General features: G+C 45.4%; 1 protein-coding gene across 1 annotated transcript; it reads left to right on the forward strand.

Moving 5' to 3' along the window:
* The first annotated feature begins 8,872 nt into the window (after nt 1-8,872).
* DIPK2B (divergent protein kinase domain 2B) lies at nt 8,873-22,172 on the forward strand. Its single transcript, XM_072352970.1, has 5 exons — nt 8,873-9,247; nt 14,272-14,536; nt 18,583-18,756; nt 20,041-20,329; nt 21,482-22,172. Exons 1-5 carry the CDS (start codon nt 9,024-9,026, stop codon nt 21,820-21,822), a joined length of 1,293 nt encoding a protein of 430 aa, XP_072209071.1. The 5' UTR covers nt 8,873-9,023; the 3' UTR covers nt 21,823-22,172.
* Nucleotides 22,173-23,837: the final 1,665 nt, after the last annotated feature.

The following is a 23,837-nucleotide window of genomic DNA, read 5'->3' on the forward strand; positions in this document are numbered from 1 at the left end:
CCCCATTACACTGTCTGTGATTTAACCATTGCAAGTCACGGTTTACATGGGGTAATGACTGGGAGGCCCTAAAGCACTGGTGCAAGCCTGGAGCACGCTGAGCTGTTGTGTAAATGGAAGTCAAAAAGGTAAATTGCAAGTCGATCTACAAACATATGAATGAACAGTGACTCTCTCAGCCATCCCTTAAGATGGGCAACTTGTCTTTTCTTCTGCCTCCTTGAACTTTTTTTTTTCATTGCAACATAATCTAAGGCTTGTTTTTTGGTGGGGGTTTTTTGGTGGTTTTTTTTGGCACTTTCCTGAAGGTCTTGATGTTTCTTGGGATTTCTTCAAAGAAATCAACAGAAACCAATCAGAAAATGAACACAGTCCTTATGATACCTAAAATGAACAAGAGTAGGGCCCCAGTCCAGGCTCAATCCACTAATTTAAAATTAAATTGGCCTGCACTCTTCATTTATTTATTCCCTCAGCAGCCCAAGGGAATATATGCAGTGTGTGAACTGAAGCACGTGCCCTTGCAAGAGCAGTATTTGTGTCATTCAAGGGAAAAAAAGTAATACTGTGAATGAAGAAACATCTCATTAGAATTGCATTTATCTCTCCCCAGATACCAGCCAAGATTTTTTTTTGGTTTTTTGGTTTTTTGGTTTTAATATATACCTATACTTTGACTTTGAAAGACATGCTGCTACCAAAAAAGGGCCCATAAGGAACCAGTGATATCATCCATTGTCTTAGGGTGTGTTTGCAGCTTGTTAAGGAGATGTATGAAGAGAATACAAGCAAAGGGGATGTGGAGGTAGAAGGAAATGGAGGATACTGGGGAACAACCCCTATTTATCAGCAGCTCAAATAACAATAGGGTTGAGGATGTGATTCTCATCCCTGTCCTGACACAACTTCCCACCACAAAGTACTCTTCTGTACAGATGGTTCCCTCAGAATCAAAAGCCATCCTTTACCCTCAAAACAAATTTCTATTAGAACTGGTTTTAATAAAATGAGTTTTGGATGAAATTTCAGCTCTTAAATTACAGATTTTTGGGGTTGGATTCTGTTCATATTTCCATATTGCCCTATCCACATTTTGCTATAAGCATTAGGTTATGGTCAACTGCTTTTATCTATCTCAGTAAAATTTTGCTTTCTTGGATCAAAAAAAAAACCGACCAAAGTTGGATGTTTGTTGTAAAGCACTGTCAGGAATTCCCCAAGCTTATCCTTCTTTGCTTCCCTCTTGAAAATCTGAGATACATGCTATTGGAGTGGGGGTAGATTGTGTGTTGTAGCTCTGGGGAAAGCATGGATTTCTTTGTCTGAACTGCTGGAGGCAAAGAGGCAGCTGCATGGTTGCATGCACAGGAGTTGCTTGTAAGCCCGACCTCCCAGAAACTATTGGGACTATCCAACCCAATAGAAAAAATGTGTTGGTTTTTGTTGTGTGTGTGTTTTTTTTTTTACAGCACAAATGAAAATGGCAAAGCATTCCTAAAGATTGGTAGCTGTCCCATGAATTCACTCTATGGAGTTCAACAAGTACTCTGCAGCTGAAAGAGTCTCTGAAAGTTTTCACTCAGTTGCTGGCTGACTCCCCTCACCAACTATCTTCCTGACGGAGGTTAAATGAGGACAAGCCTTTAAAATTCTAGTATTTTAAAACAAGTTACCTTATTTTTCGCTGATTTGGCATTTATTTCCATGGAAACAGAAGCAAGAACTAGAAGCCAAGAGCTGAAGTTGGCTGCACCACTGCTCTTGGCTTGTTCTACTTTCATTTCCATGGAAACTGATGTAAGATCAGTGCAAACAAGACAAAGTTTGCTTCTCTCTCCCTCTTTTCCCTCTTTTCTTTTTTTTTTTTTCTTTCTTTTTTTTTTTTTTTAATTAAATTTTTAAATTAACCCTTCCTTGATTTTCTGCTTCCAGTTGCCTTTGGTGCCAACAACAGTTACCAAGTTACTGGGAAGGCAAGCAAGAGTAATCCACAAACCTTGTGAATCAGTGCATGTGTGCATGTGTATGTAAGTGTTAGAACATGGATCTAACACTTCAGAGTTCACACTGATTTACTTTAACGATGCTAAAAGTTACAACAAAATAAAATAAATAAATACAAGGAAGTTAACAAGGGAAGGAGAAGAGCAGACGATTATATTCCTTCATTGGCAGAATATCCTTCTCATACAGGTCTGTTGTCTCCTGCTAAATAAACATTTTTCTTTTTTTCCCCTCTAATCTGCCAAGGTGTAGGAATGTGTGTCACAAGCTTATAAAGGTGCTTTGTTACAGTGTCTGTACAGGCTGGGGTTAGCCATGGCTCATGGAGCACGAGCCATTCAAATTCACTTCGGGTTCATAACCGAACCCAATCTGAGATTAAATCACATTTGGGGAACTGATTCATTTACCCTGCTTCATTAACAGGGCTTTTGGTGCCAATCCCAGAAAATCTGGATCCAGACATGTAAACCCCAAAGTAGTAAAGCACTGAATCACTTGCCAGAGTCCTCCATGAGCACTAACAAATATAGCTTATGGTACATGCTCAACTGCTTTACTTGCTCGAGTCCTGGACACAGACACTTACATGACAAAACGTCTTCCCAGCTTGTAGCAATCTGCTTGGGCTTGTGGGGCTTTGGAGGAGTGTATTCAATTTGATTATTGTTACTTATGAAATGCAAGGAGGAAGCCATTGGGACAAAACTGATAAAGAGAAAGGAGGTGGCCTACATTAGACTTCTAGGTACCAGAACAACAACAACAACAACAAAAACCCACCACATTTATTGGTAGAAGGGAATAAAAGTTTTAAGAGAGATGAAAAATACAAGGAAAATCAGTCTTTTTTATGTCTTGATTTGCTTCTCCTTCCAATTAATAACACCTCTTGATTAGTCAGATTTTAAGAACTTGTTAATTTTTGCACCAGAGCACATCCACACCTGGTCTGTATCAGCTCTGATCCCACCTGACCAGGATTAGATATCTGAATAACAAAAATAGTTAATCACAGACCCATAGAATATCCTGAGCTTGAAGACACCCACAGGAGTCCAACTCCTGGCTCCACAAAGGGCCACCAAAATTCAAAGAGTGATATCTGAGAGTGGTGTCCAATTGCTCCTTGAACAGTGGCAACCTGGGGCCATGCCCACTGCCCTGATGAGCCTGTTCAGTGCCCAGTGCTCTCTGGTGAAGAACTTTTTCCTAACACCCAACTTGACCCTCCCCAATTCAAAGTGTCCTCACTACCATGACCTATAAAGAGCAGTTGTGTGGCGACTACAGAATTGTATCCTTTGGTATATATGAAAAACAAATCTCACTGCCTAAAGTGCAACTGTTGTGGTTGTATTATATTTTTTAATATTTGTAAGATGAATTAAATTCAGATCTGATTTTACTCCTAGCATCAGGTTGGCCAAGACCACTTCCAAGGTTACTCAAAGAAGACTTCTTGTCATTCTCGCAAACTGTCTGACCTTTCCTTGAATCCAGACAGCTGCAATAACACCAATGATAAAAAGCACAGATAAATGTACTATCACCCAAAGAAACAAGGGAAGGGAAGGGAAGGGAAGGGAAGGGAAGGGAAGGGAAGGGAAGGGAAGGGAAGGGAAGGGAAGGGAAGGGAAGGGAAGGGAAGGGAAGGGAAGGGAAGGGAAGGGAAGGGAAGGGAAGGGAAGGGAAGGGAAGGGAAGGGAAGGGAAGGGAAGGGAAAAGAAAAGAAAAGAAAAGAAAAGAAAAGAAAAGAAAAGAAAAGAAAAGAAAAGAAAAGAAAAGAAAAGAAAAGAAAAGAAAAGAAAAGAAAAGAAAAGAAAAGAAAAGAAAAGTCAGGGATTCCAATCTGGCAAACAAGATAAATGGGAACAAATAATGAGTACCTAAAAGGAAACACGTGGTTTGATAAGTTTGTCTGCCACTGGATCAAGTGTCTCCAACATTCTTTTCTTCCCCTGCATATTGTTGTTTTTCCTTTACTCAGTGACTAGTTCAGAAGGAATCCTTTCATACCCATATTTTAAATGTCTTTCACTTTGGATGCTATTTCAGTAGCTGTGGTTCATTAGCCAGCCAATTCGAAGAGCATGTTCCTGTCATGCCGTTTTTATTTTAGATGACCCTGTTTTGTCCTGCTTCTGCTTCACAGATGAATTTGATAGAAAATGTGAAGTTATGGCACCAAAAAGTCTGCATTATTTGTAATCCATTTAGCGGTTTGGACACAGGCTCAATAGCATCTATCCAAGAAAAATATCACTGGTAGGTCTTTCTCTTCTGGAAAACTGCATGACATGAAAATATTTCTCATCTTCTTGAAAGAGGATAATTTTCATTTATGTATTTGGCCCCAGACAGACCCTTTGTTTCCTTGTCACAGCTCTGCCAGAGGAAATCCTGCTAAACACACCAGTGCTTCTGCTGCAGGCAGGTGGGCTGGAGATGTTCAAGGCACCGTGGGGCTGAGTGTGCTCCAGGGGCATGCAGTAGAGGATGAGTGCTCCTTGCTGGTGAGCTCTGCTCCCCTTCCAGGTGGCTCCTCCTCAACTCTCTCCTGCACAGTTTGTACAAGGAGTAACCAGTATCACCCCCACCCCTTCCAAGGGATCTGGTCTGCAACCAATTTCCCTTTCACTATCGTTTTCCTCTAGGCTCAAGATCCCTATGTTTCCTTTTCTGCCTGTAGACACCGATGAACTGAAATCCAGGATCTTCTATACTTCTTGCTGCTCTGCATGATCTTCCCTAAATGCCACAGGCAGCACCGTAGCTGGTAGCATTTGGTGGCCTTTTGTGCTGACATTTCAGCCTCTTACAAAAAAGAACTGCCCTTATCTGCCAGCCACAGAGGCCGAGGCTTTTCTTCTAGCTGACTTTTGCTTCCAGCTGCCTACCAGTGTGCAGAGGCAGAGATTTCCAAGCAGCGGGCTTCCTGGTCTGCAGCAGCAGAAGGAGCCAGGAAGAATAAAAATACTGTAGATACAGAGCAGCAACTGTTTTCTTATATTAATAATAGAGTAGATTATTGATGCTTCTGATGAATTATATCTAGGCTTGTCAAACAATAGGCACTATTTCCTGGAGAGAAAAAAAAAAAAAAAAAAAAAAAAAAAGGTCAAATTTTTGTTTGCGTTTTATTATCTTCATTGATTCAAAACATAGAAAAATCCATACGCTCGCAACGTCAAATCTTCTAATAGTGAATGGCAGTGAAAACACACTCTACCCACTCAACCCTGGTGCTCGACACCACCCCACCACCCACACCTCAGCGGCCACTTTTTCTGCCTTTGTTTATAGTGTGGGCAGTGGCTTGGTTTTGCTTCCTTGCTTCTCCTCCTCTCCCTCTGTCTTTTCTCTTTCAGCAAGAGAAAAAGGGAGAGCAAGAGCCTGTCGCAGACTTTGTCCATTTCTAGTCCAAATGGAACAGAAATTCTGTGTTGCAGATCATTCCAAAACAGATGTTTCTTTCATAATCACAAAAAAGTTAAAAAAATACAACAACAAAAAGCAAACAAACAAAAAAACAAAACAGAAAAAGGAAATGATCGCATCCTTCCAAACATTGTGAGGTTTTTAGTGCTGAAAAAGATGTATTTTTCATTTTGAACGAATTGAAAATGTGTCAAGCTGTTCTACCTATTAATCCACACATCCAACCTGAAATGGGATGGAAATGATAAGCGCCTCAGAACCAAGCCCGTGCTGGTTGCTCAGCAATAGTTTAACGATTATCTTGGATGTGATTAATGAAAATCACAATTAAAAGCAGTCCTGCTGCACCACACCCTGCAGGACCTCCCCCTCATCCTGCAGCACTGCTCTGAGCAGCCGCCAAAGGCTTATCAGGCCCTGAGAGCAGCACGACCCACCAGGAACCTCAGGAAAAGCAGCAGCCTCTCCTCTTCCAGACAAAGTTTGGTTTTTCCTGTATTTTCTTCTTTCCTGTGCCTGGCAGAGTAACGCAGCCGTCCTGTATCCCACCAGGCAGTTCTCTGTTGCTGAGCAACCCCCATGCTTGCTTAGAGGGCCTTTTTGCAGCAGGAAACCTGGTGAGGGAACAGTGAGGGAAATGAGGCGAAGAGCAACAAGAGCCCTGCTGGGGACATGCACTGAGGAGCAGTGGTGCTGCTGCACATCCTGCTCCTCTGCATCCACCTTGTTCTGAAGCATTGAGTGGCCTCATCCATCAGTTAATCAAATAGTTAAAGAGGATTCCTCATCTGCAAAGCCATGCGAACTTTCACTTGGGTGAAGGTGGGAGAAGGATGGAGGTGAAAGGAAGTGGTGCTGAGCTTGGTTGGTGGGTTTGGTGAGGGCTGTGAGTGTCTATTTCTGGAAAATCAGATCACATTTGTACATACTGACAAACACCTGCCATTTTAGGAGAGTATAGCTTAAGCTGCTCCATAAGATCTGCAGGAGGCATCATACTAGATGATGGCTTCTCTTGCTTAGAATGAGAGGTAATGGGCTTATGCTGTCCCAAGTGAGGTTCCAGTTGGACATTAGGAAAGGTTTCTTCTCAGTAAGAGCAGTGCTGCAGTGGCACAGGCTGCCCAGGGAGGTGGTGCAGTCACCGTCCCTGGAGGTGTTCCAGAGCCGCGTGGATGTGGCACTGAGGGACGTGGGCAGTGGGCATGGTGGGAATGGGCTGATGGTTGGACTGGGTGATCTTAGTGGTCCTTCCAACCTTAATGATTCTATGATTCTACACTCAGCAAGCACAACATTGCTCTGTGCATGTTGTTGCATGTAACCGTCTTGCTACAAGGCTCTGTGTGGATCTCGTGGGCTCTTTGAGGCTGCCTTTTCAGAAGAGCTGAGCTCCATCAGACCTCACTGTGATAATCACCTTGTAAACCTGACCTGCTGCTTCTGCCTGGCATAGGCAGAGGATTTAGAAGACAGCTGTGTGATAACGACATCCACTTGCCATATCACTAGGATGGAGGCAACAAAACTTTTTGAAAGAGGTTTCTTTCAAAAACACAGCAATTCTCTCAATATATGACAAGCTACCACTTTCTGGCTACCATCTTAGACTAGCTCAGAGATTTATGTATAATTTCCAAGCTTCATTTTCAAGACTGTTTCCTATGCACCTCAACTGTGCTCAGTGACAGCCAAGGCTGAACAATAGTGCTTGGCGGAACAAGGAGCTCAGATCATGGGGGCAAGTGCAAATGCCATGGAAAAGCTTCTGATGTGGCTACAATGGACTTGTTCCCACTTTTTGAACAAAAAGCTGCTTTTGTAACATACTGGGGTGACACGGGTATGGTGCACTGCAGGAAAATTCAATTGCATGTGCTCTTCCTTGGGAAATATGAGCACTGGTATATGTGTTCCTAAATCAATCAAGAGTGCATGAACATCTTGGTCATCCAGATAGCATTAACAGTAGCAAAACTGCTGTCAATGCAGTTTTCATGTCAGAGCACGGGGGTGCCTGGGGTTTGCTATGGGAAAGGCCAGGGCAGAAGACCTTCTCCTTTCCTTGGGACACAGAGCTGGCAGCCTGGAGTCAAGGTTACGCTTCTTAAAATTATCAGGAAAAAAATGAAGACTGAAGAATGTTGAGAAACTGAGGGATATGGGCTTTATATGTGATGTAGTGAAGATGAAGACAGATTGCTGGTGTTTAATTTTGGTAACATCCAGAGAACAGAGGGGTAGGAGCAGTGCTAAGCTGATGGGTGATGCAGAGCTGCTGGCAGGGTGCAGTGCAAAGAGCTGATGTCTGCAGGGGGACAGCAGCCACCTCACACAGAATGGGATAAACTTCTGGATGTGAGCATTTGACTCTAGTGTGGATGCTCTCACCTGCGGATTCCAAAGATCACACAGCCAAATGTGGATGTGCAGAGCAGTGTTGCGTGCTGGATGCTCATGTAACAGAACAGCATGGCCTCTTTCTGCTGCAGCTGGCAGGGTGCAATACATCCCCTGCCTTCTCTGCAGTGCTCGTCATCCTTGCTGGGCTGCTCCCTGGCAGACAAACCCTAAATGCCATCATCACCCTTTTGCTCATGCAAAGGGGAGGAGAAGCTGCCTTCCCACCAGGATGCAGAAGGAGTACGTTGGCTAGAGCTGCCACTGCCAGCACGTCTAGTGCCCAGCCTCAGTCCTGCTCCAGGTCAGGTTGGAGAGCCAGCAGTGTCGGAAACCCTCACAACTTTGGCCAAAGCAAGCAGTCTGTGGGTGTGATTTCTGGTTTATAAGTGTGTTGGGAGCCTCTGGCAAGCTCTTGCTTTAGTCCCAACCCTTCCTCTAGCTTACTCCCAGTGTCAGGGGTATTGGGCACTCAAAAGCCTTTCTGCAAAGCTCTGGTTTGGGACATAACTTCACCGCTGGCATGTTAGCTGAGCTGCTTGTTTGTTTCAGCTTCAAGCTACCCCACATCCTACAGCAGGAGACACTGCAGTCTGCTTTAGCACCAAGAGACAACACCAGCAGTCAGAGTTTTCTGGTATTTTTTTGAGGGGGAAACCAAGCCAAGTGAGCATCCAAGAAGTCCATCTGTGTGTCACTGCAAGTCTCCAGGAATGAAGCACTGCAAAGGGCCGAGACTCAGATTAAATATGTATTCCTGGCACACCATTATTCCTTCTCAATCATCGAGTGTCCCACACTTGCCCTTTCCTCCAGCAGCAGGATATCCTCCATTTGTCTGCGCAAAGTGTGGATGAGCGCTTCTCTGCCTTGTTTTCCCAGCCCGCCGATGGGAGGGTCAGCGGGCCGAAGCAGCTGCTGCAAGGAGAGGAAAGGTAACCACGGCAACCCAAGTTATCTGCATCCTCCATGTGTTTCCTTCTCCCCACCCTGCACCATATCTCCCCCACCCAAACCTCACACCGGTAGAACCAGAGAGCAGCTGGCAGGATGGGGGCTGCGACCGCATGTCCCTCGTCTGGTTATGCTTCAGGGCTCACCGCGTTGGGCTGAGATCACTGGAGAGGACTGGGAGCCTGAAGAGGGGCAGCAACAGGCAGAGCTCTCCACTATTGTAGATGGGGCGTTGGATGTGCTGCCTTTGCTCCAGAGTTGCAGATTGGTTGATGCTGCTCCTGGTTTTGGCTCGGAGCTCTAACCCTTCCGCAGCAGCAACAGCTTCGCCATCTGTGCCCCACGTCAGACCCAGCTACAGCTTTGGCCGCACTTTCCTGGGACTCGATAAATGCAACGCCTGCATTGGGACGTCCATTTGCAAGAAGTTCTTTAAGGAAGAAATAAGGTCAGAAACTTGGCACAGTTGTTTTCTGCATAGTAACTTGAAAGCTGCCTGTTAGCATTTCCCAGTACTTTATTGGAAGCCAATGGAAAGATAACTTACCACCAGGCTGCCACTGCAGCACCTCATATTTTAATTAATGTCTGTTTGCTTCTGCTCTTTCTCTGTTTTTTCTTATAGCCATGCAGACCTGATCAGCCCTCAGCCATTACTTGAAAGCATGAGTGAAAGGCACAGCTCTCTGCACAGGGGTGTCTCTGAAAGAGCTCAGGACAGTGATGGGGAAAGGGGGGAGGGGGGAGAAATCAGTGCATTTCAGTGTCACTGCAAGTATGGTGCTATGAGCAGCTGAGAAAGGTGAGATGAGATTTGCTTTGCGTTCTTCCAGTTGGATATGTTAGCTACAAACATACCACCTTGCACCAGCTGCAAGAACATGTATGTACAGAATTGCCTCCAGGTTGATGGGATGTCCACTGCTCATGTCAGGCTGCCCCAAGCAACTTGAGGCTCAAAGCAGAGTGCATCTGCTGGCGGGAGGAAAATATCACTGGTATGTCTGAGGAGAAAGTAAAAGGCAGCACTTGGCAGAGGAAGGGTTTATTGGGTCTGATGAGATTTATAGAGCCGGATGAATGTTCTTTTATAGAGCCGGATGCACTTTCTTTTATGGATATAAAAACCTGGGATAGAAGGAATGACTACAGCAAAATTGTATTCTTAATGCTGTAATATGAGCAGTAAGACATTGGGCAAACCACCTTTTTTATATGGAGTGACTCCATGAAATGCAGCACAGTAAAGCCAGGAGGCTCAGGATGAGGTCTCCATGCCATCACACTGTGTCCAGTGCTCCCTTCTGCTCCAGTGCCCCCCAGCTTCCTGGGGGCTCTCTCTTTCTCTGGGCTCATGCTGCAGGTAATGTGAGGGTATGCAGAAACATCCAGCAGCACTGAGAGAGGCAGGGAAAAAATGTGTCCCCCTGTTCTACTCCTGAAGCAGTCAGAATCTGGGTCAAAAGTGGAGAATTTTGGAGGCACTCCTAGATCCACTCCCATGTACATTTCCTGTGTTCACAAAGGTGGATTTCTTTCTTGATTTGCACTTGCACACATTACATTGATGTGATGCTCAGAGGGCTGGAGCACCACTCCTATGAAGACAGGCTGAGGGAACTGGGCTTGTTTAGTCTGGAGAAGAGAAGGCTCTGAGGAGTGCTCATTGTGGCCTACCAGTACTTAAAAGAGAGCTTATAAATAGGAGGGAAATCAACTTTTTACACAGGCAGATAGTGACAGGACAAGGGGAAACATTTTAATCTAAAAGAGGGTAGATTTAGGTTAGACGTGAGGAGGAAATTTTTTGCCCAGAGGGCAGTGAGGCGCTGGTACAGCTGCCCAGAAAAGCTGTGCTGCCCCATCCCTGGACACACTCAAGCCCAGGTTGGATGGAGCCCTGGGCAGCCTGATATGGTGGGGGGCAGCCCTGCCCATGGCAGGGTTTGGGGCAGCTTTGTGTCAACAATAGTAACTAGTTTGAGCCAAAACTATTGGAAAAGTTTGAAAAAGCTGGAATGTTTTTGGGGTTTTTGTTTGTTTGTTTTGGGTTTTTAATATAACCTTTCTTTCTTATTTTTTTTTTAAATACTTATTTAATATAAATGTTTAAAATATTCAGTGCTCCAAAGATAAGCAAAATTATTTTGGCTGAATCAAAAGACTTGGTATCATCCAGGATAATGAAAAGCAAGTTTGATATTCTCCCTTGTTCATTTCTGGGCTGATCCAAACCCCACAGCTGGCAAATCAACTCTTCATGCAGATCTCATCGAGCATCTTCTCTAAACCCAATCTGGCCCTGAGCAACGAGGCTCTGCACGAGGCTGATTTACTGCTGTGGCACAATACAGTGACACATCTCATAGGCATCTAGCATGTGTGCCAGGCCAGCATCATCGAGCTGCCTGGAAATTATGCCAAGCACAGAGTGGCCATGACACCAACTGGGACCCCCTGGCAGCCCTGGGGAAACAGCTCTCCTAATTCTGTATGGCCAGAGCTGGGCTCTGCGCTGCATCATACATCCTGGCACCGATGGCTGCAGGAGGCGGCTCTGCACTGGTGCCTGCCTGACGTGAGCTCCCCTGAGATGGTCACGAGCCAAGTCACAAGGAACGTTTGTGCTTAATTAAAAAAAAAAAAAAAAAAAAAAAGAGAGAGAGAGAGAGAAGGAAAGAAATCCCCAGCCTGTAGCCATCTCTTTCCTGTACGTGCCTGGCATGCTGTGCCTGTCTTGTAGATTAGGCACTGGGAGGGGTCATGACGCAAAGCAAACCACTCTCTGCTCTTTGGTCCAATCTCACAACCAGCCAAAAAAAATTATTTAAAAAAAAATAAAAAAAAAGAGGAGGGGGGGGAGTTCATTTTAGGTCAGATACTCAGATCATAGGGAAGCTCTGATTTCATATTGGGCAAAATGCCCCAAAGTCTAAAATGCCCTGACCTCGGCGTGAGGCCAGCTGCTGGCAGCAGAAGGAGCCGGTCCATTTCTGTGTCCAAGAGCACCCCTGGCACAAGAAACCACCAGTTCCTGGGAGCAGAAAGAGGCCATGCACACTGATCCTTGAAGGGTAAAGTTAGAGAGGAGGAAAGCTAATGAACCCCCTCAGCATTTCTCAGTGTGGAGTTCCCAACTGGAAGTCAAAAAGAAAAATTATTTTCAACCCTTAGCCTCATTAGCGCCTTTTCATTTATCGGCAGCTAGCTGCTCCTGAAGGGCACCCCTTGCCTCTCCTGTTTCACTTCTGAGCTATCATCAGCTTTAATTTATAGTGAGATTAAATTAAGAAATGCTTTCTTACGCACTCTGGCAGTGTATAATTAGGAGACCCCAGGGGCAGCCAGTTCAGCCGCTGGCTGTGCTGAAGGCTGGGATTCGGCTGCGCTCTCACATCTTGCCAATGAGCTTACAGAAAGCACCACTTAGGCAGGGCTGTGGGGGCTGCCCAAAAAAACATCATCACAGCCTAACTGGTTGGCCCGAACACTCCCCTCTGGGGCCTGTGCAGGGGGAGCATTTTGGTGCATTGTGCTCATGGCCACAGCAGTGCCATGCACCTGGCACAGTGTTCCCTCCTTGTCCCGCCAAGATCCCCAAACACTTCTGTACGGGAAGGTCTTGCATCCTGGCTAAAACCCTGCTGGCTGTGTCAGAGGTGCATGACGACCTGGCATTGGTTTCCACCCCATGTCCTACATCTCCCCTTATAGCAAGGTAGTTCCTGATCATGGACACTGCACCACGCAGCCAGGCACCCCCATATGAGCCTCCTCCTCTGGCCTCATCCTAAGGGGTGGAAGGAAGGTGGCTGCCCAGAGCTGTGACCTGGCCAGGAAAACTGGCTGAGTGCCACAGAAGGCTTTGTAGCTGAGAAAAGCACTCAGTCATGATATTAAAGTTTTTTACCTACATACTTGTCAATGGCATTGAAAACTTCAAATGAAATCATAGAATCATAAAATCATAGAATGGTTTGGGTTAGAAGGGACCTTTAAGATCACCCAGTTCCAACCCCCTGCTATAGGTAGGAATGTCTCCCACTAGACCAGGTTGCTCAAAGCCTCATCCAGCCTGGCCTTGAGTGCTTCCAGAGAGGGGGCATCCACAACCTCACTGGGCAACCTGTTCCAGTGTCTCACTACCATCACAATAAAGAATTTCTTCCTAATATCTAGTCCAAATCTATACTCCTCCAGTTTAATAGCATTTCCCCTCATCCTGCCACTACCTGCCCTTTTAAAAAGTCCCTCCCCAGTTTTCCTGTAGGCTCCCTTCAGGTACTGGAAGGCTGGTATAAGGTCTCCTCGAAGCCTTCTCTTCTCAAGTCTGAAGAGCCCCAGCTCTCTCAGCCTGTCCTCACAGGTGAAGTGCTCCAGCCCTCTGAACATCCTCATGGCTCTCCTCTGGACCTGCTCCAACAGCTTGATGTCCTTCTTATTTTGCAGGCTCCAAAACCAGACACAATACTCCAGGTGGGGTCTCACAAAAGCAGAGTAGAGAGGCAGAATCACCTCCCCCATCCTGCTGGTCATGCTATCTGATATGATCTTTATTTCAGCATTAGTGCAAGGCCAGGTTGGATGGTACCATGGGCAACCTGATCTAGTGTCTGATTTACTTGTCGGCAACCCCTCTCATGGCAGGGGGGTGGACCTAGATATCTTTCTGGTTCTTTTTACCCAACCCATTCTATCTTTTCGTTATTCTGATTCTGTGATTAATGAAAAAACATTACACCTGTCTATCATGCATCAAAACCAAGTAAATCATAGAATATCCTGCATTGGAAGGGACCCATACGCATTATTGAATCCAACTCCAGGCTTCACACAGGACCACCCAAAAGTCAGACCAAATGTCTGAGGCAATCGTCTAGACACTTCTTGAACTCTGGCAAGCTTGGTGCCATGACCAAGCCACCACCTCAGAAAGGTCATTCTGATCCTTCCACACACATTTATTTTCAGATATTTTTACTCTACAAAGTACTTAAAATGTTGATTATTCCTTTTTTAGGACAATTTCCTTTGCAGCTTAGGAAATCTTAAAACGTCAGATTAATTCTCTCTTAACCAAAACCCTGAGCCTTCTCCTTTCTTTCTTACTCTTCATGTGGCCCAAATGTTGACATCTCTCTCTCCTCTCCCCCTCAGGGCACCCCCATAACAAAGAATATTGTTAAGTGAGGAATGAATGTGGACATTTTCTTCAAGCACATTTCCACCCACTCTTCTCACTGGGTGCACATGAGACCACAGTTGAACCCACCTGAGCCCTGCCCATGGCTTAGGAAGAGGTGCCCCAGTGGTGCTAATGGGGACTCCTCCCAATATCCCCCAGATCTCTCCTGTGAGGTTTCTGCAGTGCCCCACGGTTCCCAAGGGCAAAAAGGTGGTCGCGCTGGCGCGGTGGGCGTTAGTGAGGTCTGTTAACCCGCTCTCCGTGGGGCTCTCGTTTTGGTTTGGCAGGTTTGACACCTGGCTTTCTTCTCATTTAAAGCTGCCCCCCAGCTACCTGCTCAGCTACTTGGGCAACTACACCGACGATACCCAGAGCTGGCGGATGGTCGACATCACCCGCCTGACCACCAAGTACCAGCATGACCGGGCTGACCAGCGCATCTGCACCTCCCTGCTGAAGACCAAGACGTGCAGCCTGGAGCGGGCCCTACGCCGTACCCACCGCTTCCAGAAGTGGCTGCGGGCCAAGCGCCTCACACCCGACCTGGTGCAGGTCAGTGCTCCACCATGAAACCAGGGCAGCCCATGGGGATGCACAGGAGTCAGCACAGGCTCTGTTCCTTCCTGGGGCACAAAGATGAGGCCCAGAGTGCCCTGTGCTGCAGGTAGGCCAGGCATGGACTCTTGGTTTTACCTGGGAAGGGCAAGAGCAGGGCTCCTGACTTCTTCTGCAGGCTGATGGTGAACTATTTTCATTTGTGCCTCAGCTCTTTTTGGAGGTGTGCAGCAACAGGACAAGGCGTAAGGGACATAAACTGCAACACAGGAATTAATGTACAGATATGAGGAAAAGTTTCTTTAATGTGAGAGTTACTGAGCACAGGAACAGGCTGCCCAGAGGTTGTGGAGTCTCCTTCTCTGGAGATATTTAGGACACACCTGGATACTTGCCTGTGCAACCTGCTGTAGGGAGCCTGCTTTAGCAGGAGGTTGGACCTGATGATCTCCAGAGGTCTCTTCCAACCCTTGTGATTCTGTGAGCTGAGTGGATCCTGAGAGCAAAACCACCTTCCTCAAATACACATACACGTTCCGCTTTCAAACAACAGCAAAGCATTTTACTAACAGTTGACACAGGGTAGGGGCTGAGTGTGCTCTGGAATTAGCTCCTGTGAGGTGAGGAAGGATTATTCCAGTTCTTCTTCTCTCTTTTCTCTCATTATGAGAGCATCATCCTCCCTTTAAAGAGGGAAGAGAAAGGGACTTGTTTAGTTTTGTTTTTTTTCCTAAAAAGGCAACAGCTTTCTTCTGTCTGCACACCACCACACCTCTAAGCTTTGCTGTGTGCTACAGACATGTTACTTTACATTTTCCACTTCATGGAAAACCTATGCAGAGGAGCACATTGGTCCCACTTGGTCCGACTTGCCCACAGCCACAGGAGCACCTCACAAAATGCTGTCTAGCATGAGCCATCAGAAGGGGCTTCTTGGGATACAGTAAGCCACTGTGAATTCTTTCCTGTAGCACTACTTTTCTGGCATTTTTTGGAGGTGCTAGCAGTGGGTGCACTGCTGGTGCCTAATGCAATTCCCACCCTGTTTCATGATCGTATGGTCACCCAAGGGTTCCTGCACTCCCCTCACTGCAGTATTGGCACTGAGACAAGCTACTGGGCTGAAGTAATTTTGTCTTTTGTAACAGGGAATCACAGCAACCCTCTACATCCTCAAATCAGGATGACAGACCATGAAGTGAAGCTTTTCCACTTTACACTGCCTGCCCTGCCTGCCCCAGCTACCAGGAGAGCTGCCACATTGATTATTTCACCCATCACAATGAAAATTGCTATCAGAGGCAGCAAAGCCTTCCCTACTAAAACCCTGCTGTGAGTGGAGCTCAGCTCAGGCTCTGTGCTATTGCCCATCCTGGATGTTATAACCCATGCAACAGAACCACCATACACTGCTTTACCTACGTGTTGAACCAAAAGCTTGCCACTGCAAACCACATTGTTGTTTCACCCTGTTGGAGGGGGATAACAACAAAAATGTGACCTAGTTTCAGCATAGATTGCCTGCAGGAAAAGTTATAACCCTGGCTACAAAGCATGGATTGGAAAACATGCAAAGGCAGTAGCAGTGGTTGTCTGCAGAGGGGATGAGATCCACAGCTTCATAGAGCAGCCTCATTTTCTCTTTTTGGGGGTGAACAAAACCCTTAGCTTCAAATGGACAGGAGCTGTATGTGCTTCATCACCTACAAGAGAAGTTTCTTGCTGGGTTCATCCCCTGATTTGGTGAAGTTGTATCCAGGCAGCGGTGCATGGAGCAGCACTGTGCAACTGTGCAGCTCTCCCTCAGACTGGCTGAATAGAGAGCAAAATGAAGAAAAAATGTCTTCCAGAGGTCATCTTTTCATCCTGTCTGATGGATTCTGGGTACATAGACATGAGATCTGCATCCATATGCATACACGGGAGTTTAACACAGATCACATGTTATGCAGTAGGGAATAGAAATCATGTTTGAGTGTAGGTAGGCACTGAAGGAAGTACTCGTTATCAAAATGTACATTACAAACTGTAGAAATTTAATCAAAGTAAATAAGAAGCTTTCCATATCAATCACAAACAAGATGTTAGGCTGCCTGTCAAGATTTATTCTCCAGGGTGATAAGACACTGCAAAGGATGTGAGATATTCTAAGATAAATCAACTTCTTCAATGTCTTCAAGTATACATTCTTCAATTTTTCCTTCCATTGGCAGTTTTTGTCTGACAGTTTTACAGCTATGGCTGTAGGTATGTTTCCATCATTCTGCTGGAAGCAAGGGCCCCGCTCTGCTGAAACACTAGTGCAGGTGCCAAACTTTCTACATTCGTGTAGCTCTGCCAAATCCGAAAGGCCCCACCACCCAGTTTTTATGGACCAAGGGTGTCATTAAACTGTAGGAAGCTGCACCAGTAGTTGAAATATATGTAGCAGCACCAGCGGATGAGCATCTGGGATGTTGCTTGGCTCAGTGGGAGGTGCTAGGGCTGGAAGCTAGGGCTGAGTGCTCTTCATGCACTCCCCTGTGCTTACATGGTGCCAAGCTGAAACCCTACCCACCAGCTCTGTGCCAATGGAGAAGGGAAATAACTGAGCTCCAATCAGGTGTCGGTCACTGCTTTAGTCATGAAAAGCCAGAAAGCCTTGTTGCCCTTCTTTGGACCTGCACCAGCACCGCAATGTTTTTTCTATACTGAGGTGCCCAAAACTGAACGTAGTACTGGAGGTGAGGCCTCACCAGTGCCGGGTATAGGGGCAGGATGACTTCCCTAGTCCTGCTCACCACACCATTTCTGATACAAGCCAGGATGCCATTGGCCTTGTTGGCCACCTGGGCACACTGCTGGCTCATATTCAGCCCACTGTCCATCAGCACACCAAGGTCCCTTTCCATCAGGCAGCTTTCCAGCCACTCCTCCCCAAGCCTTCAGGGTTACTTGGGGTTGTTGTGGCCAAAATGCAGGACCCAACACTTGGCCTTATTGGAACTCATACAGTTTACCTTGGCCCATAGATCCAGTCTATCCAGGTCTTTCTGTAGTGTCTTTCTACCCATCAGCAGATCAACACTCCCTCCCAACTTGGTGTTGTCTGCAAACTTACTGAGGGTGCACTAAATCCAAAAATGAACAGTTTGTGCAGGAGGAACTGTGAGATACCTGCCTCAGAGCTACCAAATGATTTGGGGAGATCCTGAGCCAAATTTTTGCTCCCAGCATGAAGAACAGCAGGCAGCACATGTGAGCACAAGTGCCCTGTCCTCTGAAGAATATCTCACAGCCACCGAATTAGAAAGTAAATCCAAAAGATAAATTTGGCTATTCGGATCATTTGGTAGGAAGAGACATAGCAAAAGCCCCACTCTGACAGAGGAACAGCAGGGCTGCATTTTTGCACTGCTGTCAGGAGCCCTCTCCACGTCACCTCCCCTTGGTAATTAAACACTGACTTAAAGAAAAAGAAGAAAAAAAAAAAGGTCTTTTTCTACAATACAGGTATAAATGTATATAAATGTATATGCCATTTATCCCAGCCGTAGGTCACTTATTACAATTTTCCACATTCATGCCTCAAACTAAAAGGTGAAATACAGCAACGCTGAAGCCATTAGCCCAACATTTCTTTACACATTGCTCGTATTTACTGGAAAATATGCCCAGGTTATTCAAATTTGTTTCTGATAGCTAATGCGTAAGTTTATCAGAGAAATAATATATCATATGCTGGTACCTATGTACAATGTTTACTTACAATTTTAAAGCACATCTACCGACCCTAACAAAGAGTATTTCCAAGAACGCAAGCAGGGAAGCACTTTGAAGACATTGTTTGAAGAAGGATGTGACTCACTGGCAGAGCAAAGGAGAGGCAGCCACAGGCCAGTGGTGCTGCCAAGGTTGGAGGCAGGAGCACAGAGCTCAGCAAGGAAGGAAATGGGGTTGGTGGAGGCCATGGCCATGACATAAAGGCTGGGTGCCATTTCTAAAACCTGTGGTATCATATTTTGGGAGATAAACACCCTTCTCATGTTTTTCCCCTTCACCAGGGTCTGTCCAGCCCCATGTTGCGCTGCCCATCCCAGCGTCTCCTGGACCGGATCGTGCGGCGCTACGCTGAAGTGCCGGATGCTGGCAGCATCTATATGGACCACCTCACTGACCAGGACAAGCTGCGTCTCCTGTACACACTATCAGTGAATTCACACCCTATCCTCTTACAGGTAGGTACCATCTTTTCTGGCTGGAAACATTACCCCACAGCTCCTTGAAAGCATGAGATGCGCTCCAGTCCTTGCTGCTCTTTGCAGGCTCCCTTCATGGCATGTTTCTTCTATGGGGCTGGGTGATTGAAGCCAGACAACCTCCTGCAGGCTCCTTGCATCAACCTGTGAAGTTGCTGAGATATACAGATGCCCAACCCCTGAAATAAATCAAAGCCAGATGGGTTATTACAATAGTGCAGTGTGAAAGACAGGGTTTTATCTTCGATATTTCAGTGTCATGTTTGCAATTGATAATATATTACTCAAAATCACAGCCTGTTTATAAAATCCAGAGCACCAGAGATCATGTTTTCGCATGTGAAGTCAAGATGCAGCATTCTGGTGGAACATGGATTCACAGGGCCCACAGTTCTCAGACTCAATGTGCCATGGCTGTTACTAATGTCTGCATACTTCTGATTGCTAGTTCCATGGCAGAGCACAGCTCTGCTGAGGTGTTTGGTTGAATCCCACATACAACTGAGCTCTGAGTTTGAAGGTAGAAAGCTTCTCTGGTCCAATCCTGGCACATGATGATCTCGTCTCTTCCCTTATAGGTGTCTCCAAGGGAATATCCTCTCCGCAATCTCTCCTCTAGCTGTCACTGTTATTTCTTGCATCCCTTTGAGATATGATGCAAGATCTTCCACCTGCCTCAAGCCACTGTGCTTCTCTACCCAGGGAGGGGGAAAGATGCTCAGTGGAGTGATTAAGTGGTTTCCTTCCTGGGACAAAATGTTATAGGGCAGCTTCACTGTTAGCACATCAGAGATCTTGTAAGCTCCATTCAGATGTCCCCAGTGCAGCAAATATCCAGCACCTCTGTCTGGGAGCCTACAAAGTCTCATCTTACAATATTGCCACACAGGTCTTAGAAATCAGTAAAAACTGCTCTGGCTTTACCTCACCTTCAAGCTGTGATGTCAGCTCTGCCATTCTCATGAGGGAGTTGTCAAAAACCCCACAGAGAAACCTAAAATTAGCCCTTCTGTGCCTAAAAATTTAATGAATTCAAAATCTATTATTGTCTTATACTTTCCAGTTAGTTTCCTTCACAGAACGGATCTTGAAATATCAGACTTTTCTTCCTTAGTTGCCAAAAGAAAAGAGAAATGTGGTATGGAGCAGTGCCTCCTCTGGCTGCTGGGGCATTTGAAGTAACCTGGGAGGGAGGTGGGCTCATGAGCAGAGATCATGGTGAACAAGGCCAGGTGTCAGCACTGCTCTCCCTTCTCCTGGCAGATATTCCCTGACGTGGAGGGGTGGCCCTTCCCACGGTACCTGGGCTCCTGTGGGCGGCTGGTGGTCAGTGCCAGCACCCGGCCCCTGCGTGACTTCTTCGGGTCAGCCCCTGAGGTGGCAGCTGACCTGGCCCTCCAGCTCCTCGCCGTCCTCCGCTCCATGGGCACCAATGACCTCAACTATTTCTTCTACTTCACCCGTGTGGATGTTGGCACCTTTGGCGTGTTCAGCAATGGGCATCTGTTCATCCGGGATGCCAGCACGCTGGGTATCATCGACAAGGAGGAAGGTACTCAGCAGGCTCTGGGCCCATGTCTCTGTCACAGGGGGGTTTGGCACAACAGGGCAAACCAAATCATTCACCTCTTATGTCCAGCCCTTCTGCTGACTTATTTATTTTTTAATCAACCAAACATCACTTGCTAAGCTTAAAAAACAGAAAGTTCAAGGAGAGATTTACCAGCAGTAAGAGGCAGTGCCTGCCATCCAAGCAGGGAAAGCAGCAGACATTTTGCTTGTGCCTTCAGTGGAGTGGTGGTCGATGGATGCTCTGCATGCCATGTGGGTCTCAGTTCTGCATCTTCCCTCTGTAATGGGCAGCAGCATCCAGAGTGCTCTTCATTATGCATTCACTACATTACTTCTCTTTTGTAAAACATTTATCACACAAAGGTCAGTATTTAGAAAGAGATTCTTCATAGGTTCATTTACTTCAAGTAAAGCACTGAGTCTTTTATTAAGGTGTATTTACTACAGTAACTAATAGTATTAATACAATGATAACAAAATCCCTCTTTTGTCAGTTTTGCTTAAAATAAGGATTGCTATTCACTTTCCATGGGTTAGACTGGTCTACTATTGGAAGTAGAGCTAATCAAAGAATATCCCAAAGAATATTATTATTTAACAATTTTGAGTGTTCAGTCTTTCAGAAGACCTTTGCTCAACTTAAACATTGAGATGAATGCATCTCAAATATTCAGGATGAGTTGTCAGAGGATTTTCCACTCAGTGTTTTTTTCTTGTCCCACCAGATATTATGGTTGTCTTGACTCCAGCTAGATGAGCTGTTTTTGCAATTTAATGAGTTTCGGTAACATGGAAAAAATACAGTTTTGACTATTTGTAGTGGTTTCTGTAGGAACTCCATGTTCTACATTATTGCTCGGGTTTTTCTCATTTCTTTTGCACCACTCTGACCAACAGACATCTCTCCATTTCCTCTGCAGGGCAGTTCAGTAGAGCTCTGTCATTCAGCAGATACATGTATTTCAGTAGGAAAAACCCCATACACAGATTGCACAGTGTACTTTGAAGTGAAAGTCAATAGTATCCCTTAGAGAGTAATAAACCCATGTATTAATTCAGAGGTACAGACATATGTGATTATGCATCAATTTTCTCCCATTTTTCTAACAACTGTTTTAATTATCTTTATCAGGGAACCAACCGTTTGATGGCCAACAGGAGTATAAGGATATATTTAGCTGCTTGACTGTGGACTGCCAGTCTGCATTTGTGTCCTGTAACTCCATCAGAGAGAAGCAGAGTCTTGTCATGGTGTGTCAAGAGCTTTTACCGAAGCTCCTGAAAGGGAAATTCCTACCACCCATACAGGAGAAAATAGACAGCTTTCTACAGCACTGTGCAGAGGGCCTCACTGATGACCAGGATGTCAATGAGGCAATGGCAAAGTTGGCACAGCTTCTGAAGCCTTTGCGGTCCTGTGATTCACGTTTTGCCTACCGCTACCCAGACTGCAAATACAGCGACAAATACTGATGGTTTTGGAGGAAGGATGCCCAAGAAGGATGAGGGAGGGTCATCCCCAACCAGTGTAAGAAGAAGGAGGAACCAGGGAAGATGAAGATGAATGGAGCTGCACGAATTCCAGGGCTTCCTCGCAGAGATGGAGGAGTTGGGAACAGAGTGCACAGAGGATTTATTGTTCATCTCCCAGAGATGCATTTGTTACTTGGGATGTTAGATATGATGTAAGGCTTATGGATTATAAACATTATCACGAGTGACAGAGACTACAGGATTAATAAATCTTCTTCATGTGTTTTGGCCTTGGAAGAGTTTTCCATGCCATCCATTAAAGAGAAGCCCTCTGAAGGCAATGTGCTCACAGCTAGGTAGATAGCAGTTTTATTGCTAAGAACAACTTCCTGATCAAGATGATGTATACATAATGTGAGATGGATGGAAGCATTTAAGACTTTCTTTATGGAGATTTTTAATGCTCTAAAAATCATAGATAAACTGAGCCACCTGATGAGTTTCTTACCTTCATCCATCACAGATCACTTTTATAGAATATTCAAATTTTATTAGTTTTATGTCACACAGAACAGAAAAGTGTGATCAACAGTATTAAAAAGCTGAAAGACCCAACGTCTCTTGAGGCCTAATCCTCAAATATAATTACTTTTAGCCTTTTCCAAGTTGATGGGCAATAGCTGGAGGCTAGTAAGGTTTCTTGTTTACAGGTTAAAAACAAACCAAAGCAACAACAACAAAAAACAACTCTTAGGTGTGACTGTCCAGAAGACACTTCCATGCTTTTTTCTCTCTAAAGCAAACTGGAAGGAAGCATTTAAACAAAATCATTCAAATAGGATAATTACCTTAAGAAGAGAAACAACATGACCAGAGGTTGAAATATTAGTTTACCCTTAGCAGAGAAACCAGCTGAACATCTATCGCTTCTTCCAAATCCATTTACCCTTTAAAGGAGAAATCAGAAGCCAGTCCCAAAGGGGTGACTCAGGTACCTAAACTTTGAGGTTGTGGACTTGTGTTTTCACACAGAACTTGACAAATGTGCCTTGTTCTGTGCAGAAAGGTTGCCAGAGTTTGCAGAATAGCAAAACAGGGCTTACCTAGAATCAGAGGATGGCTGAAGTTTGTAGAGACCTCTAGAGGTAACCAGGTCCAACACCTGCTCCAGCAGGGACACCTAGAATAGGGTGCCCAGCATCATGTCCAGGTGGCTTCTGAACGTCTCCAAGGAGGAGACTCCCAAACCCCTCTGGGTAGCCTGTTCTCTATCACCTGCATAGTGCTGGTATTCAGATGGAGCATCCTGTGTTCCAGTTTATGCCCACTGCCATTTGTCATATCACTGATAACCATCTGACATTTGTTGATCTCCAACCCATGAGCTCTTTGTGAGATGCCAGAGAAACACACTAAACTTTCCCTGTGCACTAGGGGGTTACTTCTTCTCTGGTATTCAGGCATGCAGGCATACTTGACTAAGCTGAGTCAGAAACTAAATGTTCTGGATCCCCCTGTAAGTAAGTATTTTCATCATGGAAACAGCCTTCCTCTAGCCATGGTTCAAAAAAGAAACCAGTAACAAGCATAAAACCAGAAAAAGATTAGAGTGCATTTGCATTGCTAATGATTGTACAGAGTTAAAGGGAGCAGAAAAGCAAGTCAAGATTTTGTGCTGGCTGTGGAGGGGTTCTGTGCACACAGAGCAACAGGCCTGGGTTAGAAGCAATGCAGGTCAGATATCCAAAACCACATGCCATTCTGACACTGGGAAAATCTAACCTAGGACATTTATTTTACTTTTCCTCTTGGCATGAAACATCAAATACACCTTTCACCTCTCAAGAAGCAGAAACACTGAAAATAATTTGTAGGTAAATTTAGCTTCAGGTCCAGATGGTTCAACAGAAAAAAAAAAATGTTTAAATATACAGCCTAAGCTACTGTTGCAGTCCTCTTTCATGATTTCAGTCTATTTCTACATCATGGCTCTCTTCCAGTATGAAAAACATGTC

This window comes from Excalfactoria chinensis, chromosome 1 (assembly GCF_039878825.1).
Source record: "Excalfactoria chinensis isolate bCotChi1 chromosome 1, bCotChi1.hap2, whole genome shotgun sequence".
Taxonomy (NCBI): Eukaryota; Metazoa; Chordata; class Aves; order Galliformes; family Phasianidae; genus Excalfactoria; species Excalfactoria chinensis.